We start from the raw sequence: 19,077 nt of genomic DNA, 5'->3' as shown, positions 1-19,077 counted from the left end.
TTGGACATAACTCAGTCATAGAAGGCAGAAATCTAACAAATGCACAACATATTCTCCCCCATACTGCAAGGGTTTTTTAAGTAAGATAACATGTTAACAAGGTTAACTAAGTTGAACCAAGTTTTTAACACTGACCATATATTTTCTTCAATCTCACATGTGACATACCTTCTGGTAGTGGTGAAAAACCTGCCAAGTTTCATTACCCAACTCCAGGGCTTTTTCAGTTAGATAGCAGAAACACTTTTGTACATAAGCAAAGGGGTGGCAAAGTTGTAGTAATTTTATATATGGTTTTCTTTCTTATTTGCAATACACCTTATTGTAGTGTTGAATGCTTATGTCAAGTTTCCTTACTCTCCCGAAGGGGTTTTAAATTTAGAGAGAGGCAACAATTTGTGACAGATGCACAAGCTGATAGTATAGACCTTCCACAGATTAATCAGTTGGGGCCCAAAAAAAGGAAGTTCACTTCAATTCTAAATTTTCCTCCACAGACTATCTCCTGATCATGAAGAAGCTTCTGACCAAATTTTTTAAACTTCCATGAACGTTAGATTAAAGATATTAAAGTCTAAATACATGAAACACAGACTGTATAAAAATATTAACTGCAAAACAAAAATAATAAGCCCATTTATATATAGTACATAAAAGTAATTTAAAAAAAACTTATTTTACAAACTTTGCTCTAGACGATATCTTTTGTTCATGAGAAAGCTTCTGTCCATTTCTTGTAATATTCATTGTAATATGTTGATGAGAAAATAGCCATGTCTTACTTTTCTTTGCAGGCAACACGAAATGACTGCAGACAATTAAATGTTGTTAAAATAAAGAAATGATTAGCTATTGATGAAGATCTAAGGAACAGTATAACTTTTACAACTGTTTAAAGTTAATAGAGAAGTTTTTGCAAATTAAACATTTATTTAATGCCATTAATCTTTTTCTTCAAACTCAGTCAGATGTAGTTGTTTGTTATTTTGGATACTTTCTCAATGAAGTTTCATCCAATAGAAGAAAAGACAAATGGATAAATTTATTTAGTCCTTAATCAGGTTGGCAATTCCAATGATAGAAATCACATAGTCCTTAATGGTTGGCAATTCCAATGATAGAAATCACAAAGTCCATGCTACAACAATTGTAACACTTCGATAAAAAGAATAAGGTTGTGTAGTAAACCCTTTCATTGAAAATAATTTGCAAATTTAAGATCAGAGATGACAATTAAATCAGTATTTATCCTTGAACCTCAAAAAGCCTTTGTTTTATTGAGGAAATCTCAAAAATGTAATTGATAAAACATTGATAAATAGAGTATGTAATGCAACACTTATTATTTTCTTTTAAATAATTTACTCAGCATGTTTGATTTTCTACCAAAATAATACTATATACTTCCTGTTAGAGACAATATTCTCCATTTGGTTTGTTTCTTTTGTATAGTATCAATTAATTGAAACATAATTTGCATATTCCACAAATCATGCAATAATAATACAAAGTTGACAGAAGCCAAAGAAACTTATGATGTTGAAATAAAATACATAAGTGCAATACTTCACTATCTGTGAAGATAAATTTCATTTTTTTGCCTCTGTTGAAAAGTTTTAGAGGTCTTCTTCAAAGTTATTGAAAACATGTATTTTCACTAAATATTAGAACATTCCAAAATGACTTACTATCCACAATGATATACAAGTGTTTACAGTAAGTAACATACCTCAGCAAAGAGTTTATAAAACAGTTAAAAAGATCTAAACCTTAATAGAAAGGCTAAATAAAGCACACGGATATGATTTTACAGGTGAACAGTATCATAGTTGGTCATAAGCATATAGGAGGTAAGATATAATACAAATACAGTTGTATGTGTTGACAGGGGAGATGCATGTGTAAAAAACAACATTGGCAGAATAAATGCAAATTGTGTAAATGCAAATGGGAATATAGGCCAATGTGAGCACAGCAGGTAGGAAGTGGGTAAATATATAAATGTGATTCCATTGAATAACAGGTATATATGTAAACATAATCAGGTGCGATAAAGCATATATGAAAAGTAGGTGTTTTCACATACTTCCTGTCACAGTAAGAGTGGTGACTGTACTTTGTCCTGTTCCTACACTGTTCGTGGCAAAACATGTATAATCTCCTGTGTCACTGAGGTCAGTAACAGAAATAGTGAGAGATGGTGTGGTAACAGTATTACCACTATATTTGTTGGTGTTACTTGTTGATGTGATCGTTGTAATAGCACCACCAACATTTCTCTGCCATTGTACTGATGTTACAGGAAGGACAGAGGTAACAGTACATTCCAGAGTGACAGAGTCACCAACAGTGACAGAATATGATGGTTGTAGGACAGTGACTGTAGGTGGAGCTGAAACATGTTATCAATGAAAGTTATTAGGTGCGGACAAACGATTTTATTTAGTGTTGAATCTAAGATACAAAATAAAAAATCTCTATTGTTCCACCTTCTTCTTTCAGTTTATTCACAAATTAATAATCATGATCATGTGTACTGAATATTATTAAAGTCATATGAAACTTCAAATTCAGCAAAAATATTGAATATATTTTATATACTTAAATTGCTTAGTTATACTATAAACACATGTAAATGGACTTTCATTTTGAAGAAAATCTTTTATTTTAATCCAAATCTCCAGAAATGTACTACTATTGAATTACTGTAAATTCAGAAATTATTGCATTGTTTTTATAAATTGTAATGATGCGACTTGGTGAGTATCGCAATAATAACTAGCCTTCTTATATCTGATACATCGATATATATGAAGATTTTCCTAAAATCACAATAATTAATTTCACATTTTGTCCATTTTTCAAAAATTGCAATAATAAACACATGCAATAATTTCTGAATTTACAGTTTTGTATTCTCGTACTCTAATTAGCCAACAGCTTTTCCCTATGCAGTGACCTTAACCATTTCACCTTTTGTATGAAATTTATCAACCTCACAGCGTAAGTGCGAGGGAAAACCTGATGAAAGAAAAGGTAATCAAACATGGAAGGAAGTTAGTATTAATTGATTATGTCCAAAAAATAATTACACCATATCATTTAACAACTAATATGACAAAGTGAATTAACAAATGGGAAACTCATGGAAAATAGAAAAAAAAATATACACCACTATGTCACTTATTTTTCATGTGCTCCATGATGCATGTTGATTTTTTATCAGTACATAATGATCCATTAACTTCAGCACCAAAACAAAAAAGTTATTTAGTAACTCAAGTTTTTGATTAATAATCACAGAATAAAATACTTTTTGTCAATTAGACATTACGGATTTGTAATAAATGTAAAAAGCACTTAGTATTATATATATTCGTGTATTGGTTTAATAATTTCCTTAAAATTATAATTACCAAAACTGGTTTCATATGACTTTAAAAATAAATATAGTCACCAATGAAAATTAACAAAACAGATAATCAAATGAAAAGAAATAAACAAGACTAGACAAAACAATGAAAACAATGAAAACAATAAAAACTAAATATAAAACTTAAAACTTGTTATATCCCGTTTACATCTGAACAGGCTTTCCGCTGGCGGTCGCCATTTATCCCATTTTGCGAAAAAATAAAAATTGTGGCGATTTAAATTCATTATTGGCGAAAGAAATATAACGGTTCAATTTCATTCATCTTGTTTACTTTTTACGGGTTTTTCTGACAATACTGGGAATTCACCTTGAACTCGTTACGATTTTGACAGAAAATCAATAATCGGCTGACTGCATTATATAGCTATAGGCAACAAATGGACTAATTAATAAAGGTGATGATTGTATTGTTTAATAAAATGGTGTGGTTAAATGGCGTCACATGTCACCTATGAAGAAATATATTCAAAAGTAAGAACAATCTCAGACTTTAGTCTTTATCCTTCAACTAGATGGGAAGTATATATCTGATAAACTTTATTGAAGATGAATTGCGTGTTCCAAGAAGTCAAAAATGACGATTTCATTATCTATATTGCAATTTTACAGTATCTTTTAAAGGAAATGTTTTTTTTTTTATCACAATATAGATTAAAATATGGATTTGTAGAATTATCATTGACAACAATGTGGCAAAATGATTCTTTTTTGTTAGAAAGAAGGAAAATTTTAAACAAAAACTATGTTAATATTAGTTAGTGAGGAAAAAATTGAAAGTAGCAAAAAATAAACTGTTTTTGGCAAAAGAGGTGGCGAAAATGAAAATTGACCCAGGGGAAACCTTGCATCTGAAAATAAATTTTGATGATAATATAAATTTATTCAGCAACCATTAATCAATAAATCAATCAGTTATTTAACAACACTTAAGTTCAGAAATTATTCAAAGTAATATAGAACAAATAATTCCTACAAAGAATATGAAAACAAAGGGGTCTGAGTGTATAAGGCAACACATTTCAATGAGTATAAACTATTTTATTATGTTTTTAAGATGCAGTATGTACAGAAATTAAACATGATGGCTTGTGACTGGCAAGGTGAATGCATAGAAATGATACTAAACAAGCAACTGTGAAATATAAAATGGAGATATAACCCAATGTGAACACAGCAAGTAGGTAGGTATACATATTTATATATGTGATTCCAATGAATACAATGGAGACGTTAATAAGACAAATCTATAAGCCGAGGTGATTAAAGTGGTAAGGTTTAAAGCAAATATGGAAACTGTAAGTATGGGTGTTTTCACATACTTCCTGTTACAGTTAGGGTAGTGACTGTACTTTGTCCTGTTCCTATACTGTTAGTGGCGAAACATGTATAATCTCCTGTGTCACTTAGGGCCGTAACAGAAATAGTGAGAGATGGTGTGGTAACAGTACTACCACTGTATTTGTTGGTGTTACTAGTTGATGTGATGGTTGTAATAGCACCACCAACATTTCTCTGCCATTGTACTGATGTTACAGGAAGGACAGAGGTAACAGTACATTCCAGAGTGACAGAGTTTCCAACAGTAATAGAATAGGATGGTTGTTGGACTGTGACTGTAGGTGGTGCTGAAACATGATGTCAATTAAAGTTATAAGGTGTGGACAAAACATTTTTATAGTGTATAAAATAAGTCTTTCGCTTGTTCCTACTTCTTCTCTCAGTTAAATCACAAATTAATAAAAATGAACATGTGTACTGAAAAATAATGAAACAAAATACAACAGTGAAGACTTTAAAAACAAAAGACTAGATAATTATCGAAAATGATAAAACAAAACAAATTAAAAAAACAATGAAAACAAAATAAAATAACTGTTGACACAGAGAAATGTCTCGCTAGTCAGCACAAAATTCTGAAAAATACAATCTGGTGGATAGTAACATTGCTAATTAATTCAAAGTTGCTGGACCATGACGTAGGGGGTAGGGCCTCGAAATAGTCATTAAACTGATATAGTCGTTAAACTGATATGTACAGATAGTAACTGCAACTTTATAGAAAATATCACTGATCTATCACAAGAAGTTTCTATCAAACTAACTTTAGCAGAAAAAAATCACATTGAATATTGTTAATTACTTCTAAATCACCAGACCACGACTTAGGAGGCAGGGCCTCGAAATTGTCATGAAACTGATATGTACCGAAAGTAATTCAACTTTATTGAAAATATCATTGACCTATCACAAGTAGTTCATATCAAACTAACTTAAGCAGAAAATTTAATATTGAAAATTGCTAATTAGAGCCTTGAAATAGTTGTCAAACTAATATGTACTGATAGCAATGCAACTTTATAGAAAATATTATTGATCTATCACAAGTAGTTTCTATCAAACTCACTTAAGCAGAAAACTTAACAATTGTTGAAGCAGATGCTGTCGTCATCATCACTGCCTAAAAAGCAACACCTTTGTCTCGCCTTCAACAAATTTTTTTCAGGAGGGACAAAAAGCGAATAAAAGCTTATAACTAAATATACATTTTTCACTACTTAGTGTCTCAGTTACTTCTGAAAATCATCAATGATGATAAGTGTAAGTAAAGAAAGCAGCTAAGCTGATTGATTGATTGACTGATGATTAATTTATATCAGCAAATCAACCAACCCATTAGTGATACAATTACATTTAAGTTCAGAAACTTTATACAAAGTATTAAAGAAAAATATACATACTTTCTACAAAAAATATGAAAACATATAAAATGTATGTATGTGATAGCTTGGGACATGCAATGTGAATGCATTAAACTAAAAGTATACATGCAACTTTGACATAACAGATTGGATATAAGACAATGTGAACACATGAAGATAAGTATATAAATAAGGGTTTGAGTGTATAAGTGAATACTGTTCTACTTGTATGAACTGTTATGTAATGTTCCTGGAGATATAAGCACTAAAAAAAAGATAAATCTATGTAATAGCTTGGGACATGCAAGGTGGATGCATTAAACTGAAAGTATACATGCAGCTGTGACATAACAAATTGGATATAAGTCAATGTGAACACAGGAAGATAAGTATATATATAAATATATGATTCCACTGAATTCAAAGGAGATGAAAAAACCATTTGTATAGGCAGTTGTGATTAAAGTGGTAAGATTTAAAGTAAATATGGAAACTGTAAGTAGGTGTTTTCACATACTTCCTGTTACAGTGAGGGTGGTGACTGTACTCTGTCCTGTTCCTACGCTGTTGGTGGCGAAACATGTATAATCTCCTGTGTCACTTAGGGCCGTAACAGAAATAGTGAGAGATGGTGTGGTAACAGTATTACCACTGTATTTGTTGGTGTTACTTGTTGATGTGATGGTCGTTATAGTACCACCAACATTTCTCTGCCATTGAACTGATGTTACAGGAAGGACAGATGAAACAGTACATTCAAGAGTGACAGAGTTTCCAACAGTAATAAAATATGATGGTTGCAGGACTGCAACAGTAGGCGGTGCTGAAACATTATTTATTGAAGGTCATTAATTTTTAACCAACTCTTATCTACTGTAGACAACAAGACAGCAAATTACAAAAATAAAGATATTTAAATCAAACTTTTTTACTGCATTGGGCATTATCATTATTCATATCATACATCTAATCTTCATAAACATTTAAGGCAAAATAGAAACATGAAAAAAATTTACTGTTAATTTACCTATGACCCCTTCTTTTGATATCTTCCTCTTGACATGGTGTTTTGATAAAATTCTAATTGTTTGTGGTTACAAATCACATGCACAACTTTATGTATGATTCCCAAAGAAAAAAGATGCTGTATATTTGAAACTGTCAAAATAAGGGTAAGCAAAAAGAGTTTTTAAAATCTGTGAATCAAAATGCATCTAAATGTCTAAAAATATAGAGCCTACACAGTCCAATGATTGACTCCAATCTCTGTTGAAATCTTTAAAATACATATTGTGGTGTTTGCACATGATGCAATAGCAGTGAATAATAAATAGGCTAAAAATAAATAAACAATGTGCACAAATACTGGCTTTTTAATGGAAATATTTGGTTTTTTCTCAATCTAAATAAGGCTGTAGGAAAAGCTGTGAACAGACTGACAAAGCAAAAACTATTAAGCCAAAATAAATGACAAATACTTATTGCCCTTTTAAAATTTAAGCATTTAAAGATAAACCTGCAAGATGTTGTTTTAAATTTTAAAGCTGTCCTTTCACAAAATTTCACTATTATCCCATAAACAGCTAAAAAATTATGTTCTCCAAGAATTGATACATTTATCTGAGGTAAAATGGCTAACTCAATTCCACTGAAATATGGCGTCATCATATAATTTTCATGAAAATGAACTAGAGGCTCTAAAGAGCCTGTGTCGCACACCTTGGTCTATGTGCATATTCAACAAAAGACACTCTCCAACATTGTAGACGAGAATAGAATTCATGACAAAAATCTCTGTTTTGTTGATCTTGTATTGCTGATCATTTAGTTTGTTTAGTTTTTCTCTTCTTTCTTTAGTTTTTGCTCAAAACACAAAAGAGGGTAAAAAAAACCCTCATTTAAGGCCAATCACTCCTATAAAGAGTGACAGTCTACTAACTATATCGACAAAATTTTACTTGTTAGTAGATCTTGCCTTGCTGATTATTTTTGTGGTTTAAAGTGTCTATTTATCTATTATAATTTTTATCATATAAGGCAAAACTCAAAATAAAAAGGTAAAAATCTTCATAAAAGAGCAATAACTTGAATAAGGAGTTGTCGGACAATTTCCTCCATAAGTCTTAATTGCAGATCTTGTTTTGCTGATCATTTTTGCTTATTTAAGTTTCTCTATCTATCAAATATATATTTTAAGATAGGCAAAAAAAATTGGTAAAAATCATCATCAAAGAGCAATAACTCAAATAAGTAGTCAACTGACGATTTCGACAATTCAGATTTATTTGTAGAACTTATCTTGCTGATCATTTTTGCAATTTAAAGTTTCTCTCTATGTATTAGAGTTTACAAGATAATAGGCAAAAACGAAAAAAAATGGTAAAAGTTGTCATTTAAGGGCAATGTCGTCTGACAGTTTTGATATATATGAAGAATTGGTAGAGCTTAACATTCTAAACATTTCTGCTCCAGATTTTCTCTATTCATAATGGTTTTCAAAATAATAGGCAAAACTTGCATTTTACCCCTAAGTTCTATTTTTAACCATGTCGGCCAACTTGGTTGGCAAGCGGGGTCATCGGACAGATTTTTTAAAACTTGATACCCCAACGTTGATTGTGGCCAAGTTTGTTTAAATTTAACTGAGTAGTTTCAGAGGAATAAATTTTTGTAAAAGATAACGACGGAAGTCAAGTGATGAAAAAGCTCACATGGCCCTTTTTGGCAGGTGAGCTAAAAATGAAATTGATGTGGTCTATTGTATTGTCCAGTTATTTTTGGAAATTCTGGGTTTATTTTTAGGGATTAATAAACTTGACCTTAGTATGCTTATAACAGAAATTATACAGCTTATAAAAACTAATGTCTAAGCAAAAAGTGCAAATACAAAAGTAAGTGTAATTGGAATAGGCATATAGGCTATTACAAATACTGCAGGAATATGTGCTGGTCTGCACATCTACACATACTTCCTGTTACAGATAGTGTGGTGGCTGTACTTTGTCCTGTTCCGACACTGTTGGTAGCAAAACATGTATAATTTCCTGAGTCACTTTGTGCTCCATTAGATATAGTGAGAGATGGAGTGGAAGGAGTACTACCACTGTATTTATTGGTGTTGGTTGTGCTTGTAATAGTTGTTAAAATACCACCAATATTTCTTTCCCATTGTACTGATGTGACAGGGAGATTGGAGGTAACTATGCAAACAAGAGTGATAGAATCCCCAATTGTAATGGAATATGATGGCTGTTGTACAGTAACAGAAGGTGGGGCTGAAAAAAACAAATTTTACATCACCTTTACCACTGAAATACAACTATCATAAAATATTAAACCAGATCCCCTCATGTGTATTTGTCTGATAAATGACACTGCATACAAACTAGAGGCTCTAAAGAGCCTGTGTCGCTCACCTTGGTCGATATGCATATTCAACAAAGGACACTCTCCAACATTGAAGATGAGAATAGAATTCGTAACAAAAATCTCTGTTTTGTTGATCTTGTATTGCTAATCATTTAGTCGGTTTAGTTTCTCTCTATCTTCTTTAGTTTTTGCTCAAAACACAAAAGTGGGTAAAACAAATTCCTAATTTAAGGCCAATCACTTCTATAAAGAGTGACAGTCTACTAACTATATCGGCAAAATTTGACTTGTTAGTAGATCTTGTCTTACTGATCATTTTTGGTTATTTAATTTTCTATCTATCTATTATAATTATTATCATATAAGGCAAAACGCAAAAAAAATGGTAAAAATCATCATTAAAGGGCAATAACTCCAATCAAGAGTTGTCGGAAGATTTCCACCATTTGTCTTAATTGTAGATCTTGTCTTGCTGATTATTTTTGCTTATTTAAGTTTCTATCATGATTTTTAAGATATGAAGCAAAACAGCAAAAACTTGGTAAAAATCTTCATCAAAGGGCAATAACTCTGATAAGGATTCGACGGACAAATTCAAGAATTAGAATTACTTGTAGAACTTGTCTTGCTGATCAATTTTTCAATTTAAAGTTTCTCTCTATCTATTATAATTTTCAAGATAATAGGCAAAAATGAAAAAAATGGTGAAATTTGTCATTTAAGGGCAATAACTCCTATAAGAAGTCATCTAACAGTTTTGATGTATATGGACAATTCGTAGAGCTCAACATTCTAAACATTTCTGCCCTGTCAGACTTGGTTGGCAGGCGGGGTCATCAAACACATTTTTTAAACTTGATACCCCAATGATGATTGTGGTCAAGTTTAGTTAAATTTGGCCCAGTTTCTTCAGAGGAGAAGATTTTTTATAAAAGTTAACAGACGACTACCGACGACAGACAACAAGTGATGAGGAAACCTGAGCTAAAAAGGAATAATTCACTACACTGTAATATAACTTACTTCCATGTAGCTCTATATTTGGATTGTGTATGCCATTCAACATTGTTGTGGCATAAATACAACACAGCATGCATTTAATTGCCTTTAAAAGTGCAAACACCTTGTTGGTAAATGCAACATTGACAACTGATCAATTATCTAAAAATCAAAACTTCTAATAATAAATCAGCAGAATAAGATTGTAACAAAACTACTCACTTCCAGTAACAGACAGTTGTGTAGTTGTACTCTGTCCAGTTCCTATACTGTTTGTGGCAAAACATGTGTAAGTTCCTACATCACTTTGTGCTGCATTAAAGATGGTCAGAGATGGGGTTCCTGTAGTGCTGCCACTATATTTGTTGGTGTTGGTTGTAATTTGTGTTATGCTTCCACCAACATTTCTTTGCCAATAAACGCTGGTGACAGTAAGTGTAGATGTCACTGTGCACACCAAGGTCACAGAGCTACCAGTGGTTACTGAATATGATGGTTGTTGAACTTGAACTGTTGGTACAGCTAAAAATGAAACATTAAAAACATAATTGATCACCAATTCACAGATCTTTTCCTTCTACCAATGTTTATTTTGAATTATCTTAATACCTTTGACTGAATTATCAGTTAAAACTGAATAGGATGTTTGTTGAACAGTAATTACTTTGAAAATATGTATGTAATGTATTAACTGAAATGGTATCATTTAATAAATAAACTCAATTAAGGTAGATTGAGACACCCTAGGTCTTAATTATAATCCATAGAATTTTTTAATAATTTGCCTAAATGTAGTTTATATCATGCTTTTTTAAAAAAAATAATAAAAAGAATGGGTCACGGGGATTATTTTCACGCTACAGGTTGCGCAAAATTGACAGATTTTGTATAGATTATGCATGGAAAACCCAATTTTCTGCCATAAAACGAAAACTACACCATAGAATTTTGAGATAAAATATGAGAAGATAGCTCTAATAGTATGCTTTCAGATAAGAAAAAGAAAAAATGGGGTCACGGGACCCGTTTTCTTGCTACATAATAAAATAGGTAAATTCCTAACACATTCTATTGTAAAAGTAACTTTATCTGAATTATCTGCCCTTACATTTGAGTTGCCTCCCCTTATGTGGCAAAGTTGGAAAAAATTGAATCAAACAAAAGTATTCTGTTTTTTTGTAAAATACAACCATAAATATGATATAATATGTCATTTTCTCTATTCAAATGAAAATTCTTACACATGAATTACCTACTACTCTCAAAATTTGCACCTTTTATTAAAGATCTAGACCGATTGATTTCTGGTATTTCAAAATCCAAGATGGAGGAAGACACCCTATCTACCTTAAGACAGTTTTAAAGTTTCAGTAAAGGTACATATACAAATAAACTTACATTTCTTACTTAAATCACTTACAGGGATTTATATTTTTGATTCGTCTGAGCTTTTAAATAACAGAGAAATTTTCTGCTTATGATTCTTTTATTTAAGGAACAACACAAGGAAAGAAGATTTTAAGATCCCAAAGACGCCAAAAATTAAACATTTTGGAAAAACTGCAAGTTTTGACATATATTTGTGTAAGAGACAAAGTACCATCAATTTGTAATCTTCATGATAGAATAATAGTGAATAATAAATATACAAAATATAAAAAGACAATGACCATATAAACTGGGTAGCTAAGGGAAATTATGGGATTCATATCATTCTAAACAAAGCTGTGAGAAAATTTGGATTCACAAAGTTAATGCACTAAAGATCCTGTGTTGATCACCTAGATCTATGCGCATCAATGAACACTCCAACATTTTAGACTAGATTATAATTCAAAACAAAAATCTCTTTTATGATGATTTTGTATTGCTGCTATTTTTTTCTGTTTACAATTCCTCTCTATCTTCTCTAATCTTTACCCAAAACACCAAAGAAAGGTAAAAATTGTCATTAAAGGGCAATTACTCCTATAAAGATTAAACTAAAAATTTCGGTAAAATATGAAATATTTGTAGATCTTGCCTTGCTGATCATTATTGCTGTTTAAAGTGTATATCTATCTTTTATAGTTTTCAATATAAGCTAAAACGTCAAAAAAATTGCATTAAAGAGCAAAAATTGCTCAATGATCTTCAACTGTGTACTTTATTTGACCTTTGTTTTTTTACTTTTTTGATTCAGACTGATGAGTCTTTTGTAGATGAAACGCGCGTCTGACATACAAATTTTAAGCCTGGTATCTATGATTAGTTTATTTATATTATATGAGGAGTTACTTACACAAAAAATATAGTTAAAATTGTCATTACAGGCCAAAAACTCCAATGCATCAACTGTAGATTGCGGCCATGTTGACTTATTTGTACATGTTGTCTTGATGAAAATTTTGGCTTTTAAAAGATTCCATCTACCTATTATAGTTTTTAAGATATTACGCACAAACGTAAAAAACAGGTAAAAATAGTCAATTAAGGCAATAACTCCAATAAGGAGTAGACTCACAATTTCCACCATGTTGACTTGTTCGTAGATCTTGTCTTGCTGATTAATTTTGCGATTGAAAATAGCTCTCTACATAATAGATTTCAAGATAATAGGTAAAATTCATCAATTAAGGGCAATAACGCCTATACAAAGTCATCTAACAGTTTTGATGTTAATAAACAGTAGGTAGATCTCAGCTTTCTGAACATTTCTGACCCTGTTAGATTTTATCTATTTAAAGCGGTTTTCAAGATAATAGGCAATACTTGCATTTTACCCCTATGTCCTATTTTTAGCCATGTAAGCCATGTTGGTTGGAATGTGGGGTCATCGGATACATTTTTAAAACTAAATACCCCAATGATGATTGCAGTCAAAATTGGTTAAATCTAGCCCAAAAATCGCAGAGGAGAAATTTTTGTAAAAGTTAATGGACAACAGAAGACAACGATGAAGGACGACAGACGCCAAGTGATGAGTAAAGCTCACTTGGCTCTTTAGACCAGGTGAGTTTAAATAATGTGGACAGACTGAAAAAAGTCAAAATTAAATCTTTAAGGCTCTTCCATTAGTGATATCTCATCCTAATCTCTCACTGAAAATAAAAGCATTTGAAGAGAAAAGATTGAATAAAAGCACAAAACCTTCCTTAAAACAAACAAACGATTAAAAAGTTCTAGTGCATCTCATGTAAAATTGCCAATCTAATATAAATGTTAATACATTAAATAACTAAATTCAAACTATAACTTAACATTCTGCAGAAGACAAAAAGCTTAATTACTTTATAAAACAACTATCACATAGTAATTTAAACTTATTTGATTAACATTCATTATAAAAACATTTTTCATTTCATTTTAGTTCTATTGCCAGATTTTTCATTTATTTTAGTTATAATAAATTTTTTAAAACTATAATACACCTGTAAATATATTGTAAGGCTGTTGAATTTTTCTGTACAAAAAAACACTATACCTTAAAAAAAATTGAGCCAATCTTTTTTTTCTTTTTCTGTCTATGTAAAATAAAGCCTGATCTAATACTTATAGTGCTACTACAATACAAAACAAGTGTGAAAGGAACAGGGATATAGGCTATTATGAATGCTGCATGCACATGTAGTGGTCTACACATACTTCCTGTTACAGATAGTGTGGTGGCTGTACTTTGTCCTGTTCCGACACTGTTGGTAGCAAAACATGTATAATCTCCTGAGTCACTTTGTGCTCCATTAGATATAGTCAGAGATGGAGTGGTAGGAGTACTACCGCTGTATTTATTGGTGTTGGTTGTGCTTGTAATAGTCGTTACAGTACCACCAATATTTCTTTCCCATTGTACTGATGTGACAGGGAGATTAGAGGTAACTATGCAAACAAGAGTGATAGAATCCCCAATTGTAATGGAATATGATGGCTGTTGTACAGTAACAGAAGGTGGGGCTGAAAAAATAAATTGTACATCACCTTTACTCTGAAATACTACTATCATAAAATATTAAACCAGATCCCTTCTGCGTATTTGTCTGATAATTGACACTGCATACAAAAAGGAATAATTCACTACACTGTAATATAACTTACTTCCATGTAGCTCTATATTTGGATTGTGTATGCCCTTCAACTTTCTAGAGGCATGCACTCAGTACAGAATGCATTTAATTGCATTTAAAAGTCAAAACATAGTGTCGGTAAACACAACATTGACAACTGATCAATTATCAAAAAATCAAAACCACACTCTCATAATTATAACCAATCAGAATGAGATTTCAAGAACATAAGCATACTCACTTCCAGTAACAGACAGTGTAGTAGTTGTACTCTGTCCTGTTCCTACACTGTTGGTGGCAAAACATGTGTAAGTTCCTGCATCACTTTGTGCTGCATTAAAGATGGTAAGAGAGGGTGTGCCGGTAGTACTGCCACTATATTTGTTGGTGTTGGTTGTAATTTGCGTTATGCTTCCACCAACATTTCTTTGCCAGTAAACGCTTGTGACAGTAAGTGTAGATGTTACAGTACACACCAAGGTCACAGAGCTACCAGTGGTGACTGAATATGATGGTTGTTGAACTTGAACTGTAGGTACAGCTAAAATGAAACATAAAAAACATTATTGATCACCAAATCACAGATCTTTTCCTTCTACCCATATTTATTTTGAATTATCTTCATACCTTGGACTCACTGATAAAAACTGAGGTGTCAAACTAAGGCTTTAGGAGGGCAAATTTTACTACAGCACATTTCAAACAATATATTATATTTTTGTAGTACATGTACCAATCATTTATTTTGGGGAGGGAAAAAACTAAAACATTGATGGCAGCTTATGAAATTTCTCCAGTAGCCAAACAACTTGTATTTTCACAAATACAACTATAGACATATTGTATAACTTAAGTGAATTTAAGGAATTGTACACAACTGCTGAAAAACAAATGTTTTTTTTTTAATCCAATTTTGATTTAAACTGGTACAGGCATGTAACTTTCTTGAATGCACATTTACTGGAGCTTTAGAAAAAAAGACCATTATTTTCAGGCAAACATTAACTACTTCAATAAAATATTCACACTTAGAATAAATTTGTCATAAAATACACATTCTCAAATCTGTAACCTCAATCTGAAACTTCCTTTTTTTTCTTAAGAAATCATCATTCCAAATTATGCAATTGGCACAAAAATGGAACTGTCCTGACCTTAAATTGTACAATTTAATCATCAGAGGTTTCCATTAAACTTGTCTGTACATAATCTTTAATATATTAAATATACTAAATTTTGTAAGTCAAAAGGCCATGTCTGAAAGGGCAAGGGTAAAATATCACCATGAAAATGCGATCAAAATACAAATACCAGTAACACTTTATAAATTTTGTGCTTCCAAAACCCTTTTTAGGATTTACCTTCATAAGGAATGCTCAAACTTCAATTTTTGACAGCCATGGTTGTGTAATAGCGTAGAAACATTAGGGCTATATTGACAAGTGTTTATTGATAAAGTGAGATTATGTCAGTTTTTGAGATGTGAGAAAGAGACTTATCATAAAAAATGTTCATAATAAGAAAGTAATGGCCATCAGATTACATTCATGTATTACAGTATCAAAACTAAAATCACAGGTACCACCAAAATGAAAACCCTTTAAAGGGCAAAATTCTTTTAGCTGAATACCTGTTTATTGTTGCTCGGCAGAAAGGAAAAGGTTACCTATGCGCATATGGTGCATAAACTTTGGTACTGTAAATTGTAATTTTACTGTTATCTTTTCAAGTCAATCTAATAAAAGTGTTTTAGTAAAACCTACTTCCAGTAACAGACAGTGTAGTAGTTGAACTCTGTCCAGTTCCTACACTGTTGGTGGCAAAACATGTGTAAGTTCCTGCATCACTTTGTGCTGCATTAAATATGGTTAAAGATGGTGTGCCAGTTGTACTGCCACTGTATTTATTTGTGTTAAATGAGGATGTGATGGTTGTTACTGTACCACCAACATTTCTCTGCCAGTAAACATTATTGACAGTTAGTGTAGAGGTCACAGTACACACCAAGGTTACAGAGCTACCAGTAGTAACAGAATAGGATGGTTGTTGAACTTGAACAGTGGGTACAGCTATAATTAATAATAATACCATGTTAATATCTCATTCCATGATTTTACATTGTAAATAATTTAAAAGATATATAAGAGGACTCAATGAAATGTTCTATTAAAAATTCAAGTTTTTTTAACTTATATATCCTCTTAGCAGTGAAGGTCATTAGGTGAAAAACAAAATGCACATTCTGTAGGTAAGTAATCAGTAAATCAATTTTTTCATATTGATTTATAAACTTTTGAAAGCAATCGATGTATAATAATATAGTAACATTAGGGGCTAAATTGACAAGCATTTCCTGATTAACTGAGATCATTCCAATTTGAGAGATAAAATCATGACAGAGACTTACAAAAAAAAAAATTATGATAAGAGAGTCATTGTCAACATATAACATGTATGTATTACAGTATAAGAACTAAAATCACTGGTAAGACAATCGGTAAAGTGGCAAAATTCTTTCAGATGAGCACCTCTTTATTGTACATGCAGCAGAAAAGAAAATGTTCACAATTATCTTTCATGAAATTATAAAAGGCACTAACTGAAAGATATGTTAAATACTGAAAAGCCAACATACATTTGAGAGAAAAATTACATCACCATTAATCAAGTCAGTCTATTAAAAGTGTTTTAGTAAAACCTACTTCCAGCAACAGACAGTGTAGTAGTTGAACTCTGTCCAGTTCCTACACTGTTGGTGGCAAAACATGTGTAAGTTCCTACATCACTTTGTGCTGCATTAAATATGGTTAGAGATGGCGTGCTGGTCGTACTGCCACTGTATTTATTTGTGTTAAATGAGGATGTGATGGTTGTTACTGTACCACCAACATTTCTCTGCCAGTAAACATTATTGACAGTTAGTGTAGAGGTCACAGTACACACCAAGGTTACAGAGCTACCAGTAGTAACAGAATAGGATGGTTGTTGAACTTGAACAGTTGGTACAGCTATATTTAATAATAATACCATGTTAATATATCAGTGCATGATTTGACATTGTAAATAATTGAAGAGGTACATAAGGAGACTCAAAGAAATCAAATGTCATTTCAAACAGACCCTTTTTTTTCTAAAATTCAATTTCTATTAAAAATTCAAGTTTTTTTAACTTATTTATCCTCTTAGCAATGAAAGTTATTAGGTGTAGGTGAGTAATCAGTAAAACTATTAAATAAAATAATACTGTACATTATATAAAACACTTACTTCCAGTAACAGACAGTGTAGTAGTTGTACTCTGTCCAGTTCCTACACTGTTGGTGGCAAAACATGTGTAAGTTCCTACATCACTTTGGTCTGCATTAAAGATGGTAAGGGAGGGTGTGCCGGTAGTACTGCCACTATATTTGTTGGTGTTGGTTGTAATTTGTGTTATGCTTCCACCAATATTTCTTTGCCAGTAAACGCTGGTGACAGTAAGTGTAGATGTTACAGTACACACTAAGGTCACAGAGCTACCAGTGGTGACTGAATATGATTGTTGTTGAACTTGAACTGTTGGTACAGCTAAAATGAAACATAAAAACATTATTGATCACAGATCTTTTACCACTGTTTATTTTGAATTATCTTCATACCTTTGACTGACTGATAAAAACTGAAATGTCAACGAATATAAAATTAAGGAGTTGTGGTGTGATTGCCAATTAGACAACTACCCACAAAAGTTTAAATGAAGTATATGTTAGAAATTAAAGGCAACTGTACAGCCTTCAACAATTAGAAAAACCCATACCTTATATTCAGCTATAAAAGGCACCAATATCAAATATATGAATCAATTCAATTAAGAAAACTAATGGCATAATTAATAACAAAACAATTTTCGAAAAAACAAATATGACAGACATGAACTAATGACAACCACAGAACTACAGGCTCTTGACTTGGGACAGGCTGAGGAGGGTAAATTTGACTACAGAACATTTCAAACAATATAATATATCTTTGTAGTACAAATCATTATTTTCTTTGGATGGAATAAAACTAAAACGTCAGTGGCAGCTAAATGACATTTTCCAGTTGTCAAACAACTTGTATTTTCACAAAAAACTCTTACAGACATATTTCTTAACTTAAGGGTCCATGCAAAATTGCAGAAAACTTAGGATTGGTGAACTGACTGGCACAAACCTACAGTTCACATTGGATTTGCTGGTAGGTGACAATAATTGTAAATCACTGTACTTATTATTGAGAAATGAGGGATTTAACATTCAATCACTTTGCAAAGATTTTACAGCAGAAACCCTTGAACAAAATTAAAAAAAAAGTATGGATAGAATTTAACAATTTGTTTGGAGGGGAAAAAATGGAGACAGCCTCTCTGTATTTTCAATATTTCCAAAAAAATATAAAAATTGGTATAGTCAGATTAAAGAATCTTCTCTGAATTGAATACATTTATAATTTGAAGACTCTACATGGTGATTTCTCCTGTACTTAATAAATAGTTTAGCTCTGTTTTTAATTT

At 31.6% G+C, this 19,077-nt stretch overlaps 1 protein-coding gene across 13 annotated transcripts in view; it reads right to left on the bottom strand.

The window, feature by feature from the left end:
- LOC127698596 (hemicentin-1-like) overlaps positions 1-19,077 on the bottom strand; it is a 213,465-nt gene that overhangs the window by 57,495 nt on the left and 136,893 nt on the right. For 4 of the 13 annotated variants that reach the window (XM_052202112.1, XM_052202114.1, XM_052202116.1 and 1 more), the window contains exons 15-20: positions 17,811-18,110; positions 17,246-17,551; positions 16,307-16,612; positions 14,785-15,084; positions 14,128-14,433; positions 10,726-11,025 (exon numbers count right to left, since the gene is read on the bottom strand). In XM_052202112.1, coding sequence (XP_052058072.1) covers positions 10,726-11,025; positions 14,128-14,433; positions 14,785-15,084; positions 16,307-16,612; positions 17,246-17,551; positions 17,811-18,110 — 1,818 coding nt within the window. Of the gene's footprint in view, positions 1-2,086; positions 2,393-4,755; positions 5,062-6,652; positions 6,959-9,104; positions 9,411-10,725; positions 11,026-14,127; positions 14,434-14,784; positions 15,085-16,306; positions 16,613-17,245; positions 17,552-17,810; positions 18,111-19,077 lie in introns of all 13 variants that reach the window. The other 9 variants (XM_052202115.1, XM_052202118.1, XM_052202120.1 and 6 more) reach the window with 6 other exon arrangements.

The sequence above is a fragment of the Mytilus californianus genome, unplaced genomic scaffold, assembly GCF_021869535.1.
Source record: "Mytilus californianus isolate M0D057914Y unplaced genomic scaffold, xbMytCali1.0.p SCAF_4, whole genome shotgun sequence".
Classification (NCBI taxonomy): Eukaryota; Metazoa; Mollusca; class Bivalvia; order Mytilida; family Mytilidae; genus Mytilus; species Mytilus californianus.
Note: the sequence above shows the minus strand (reverse complement) of the source record. Positions and strands in the feature narration are given on the sequence as shown.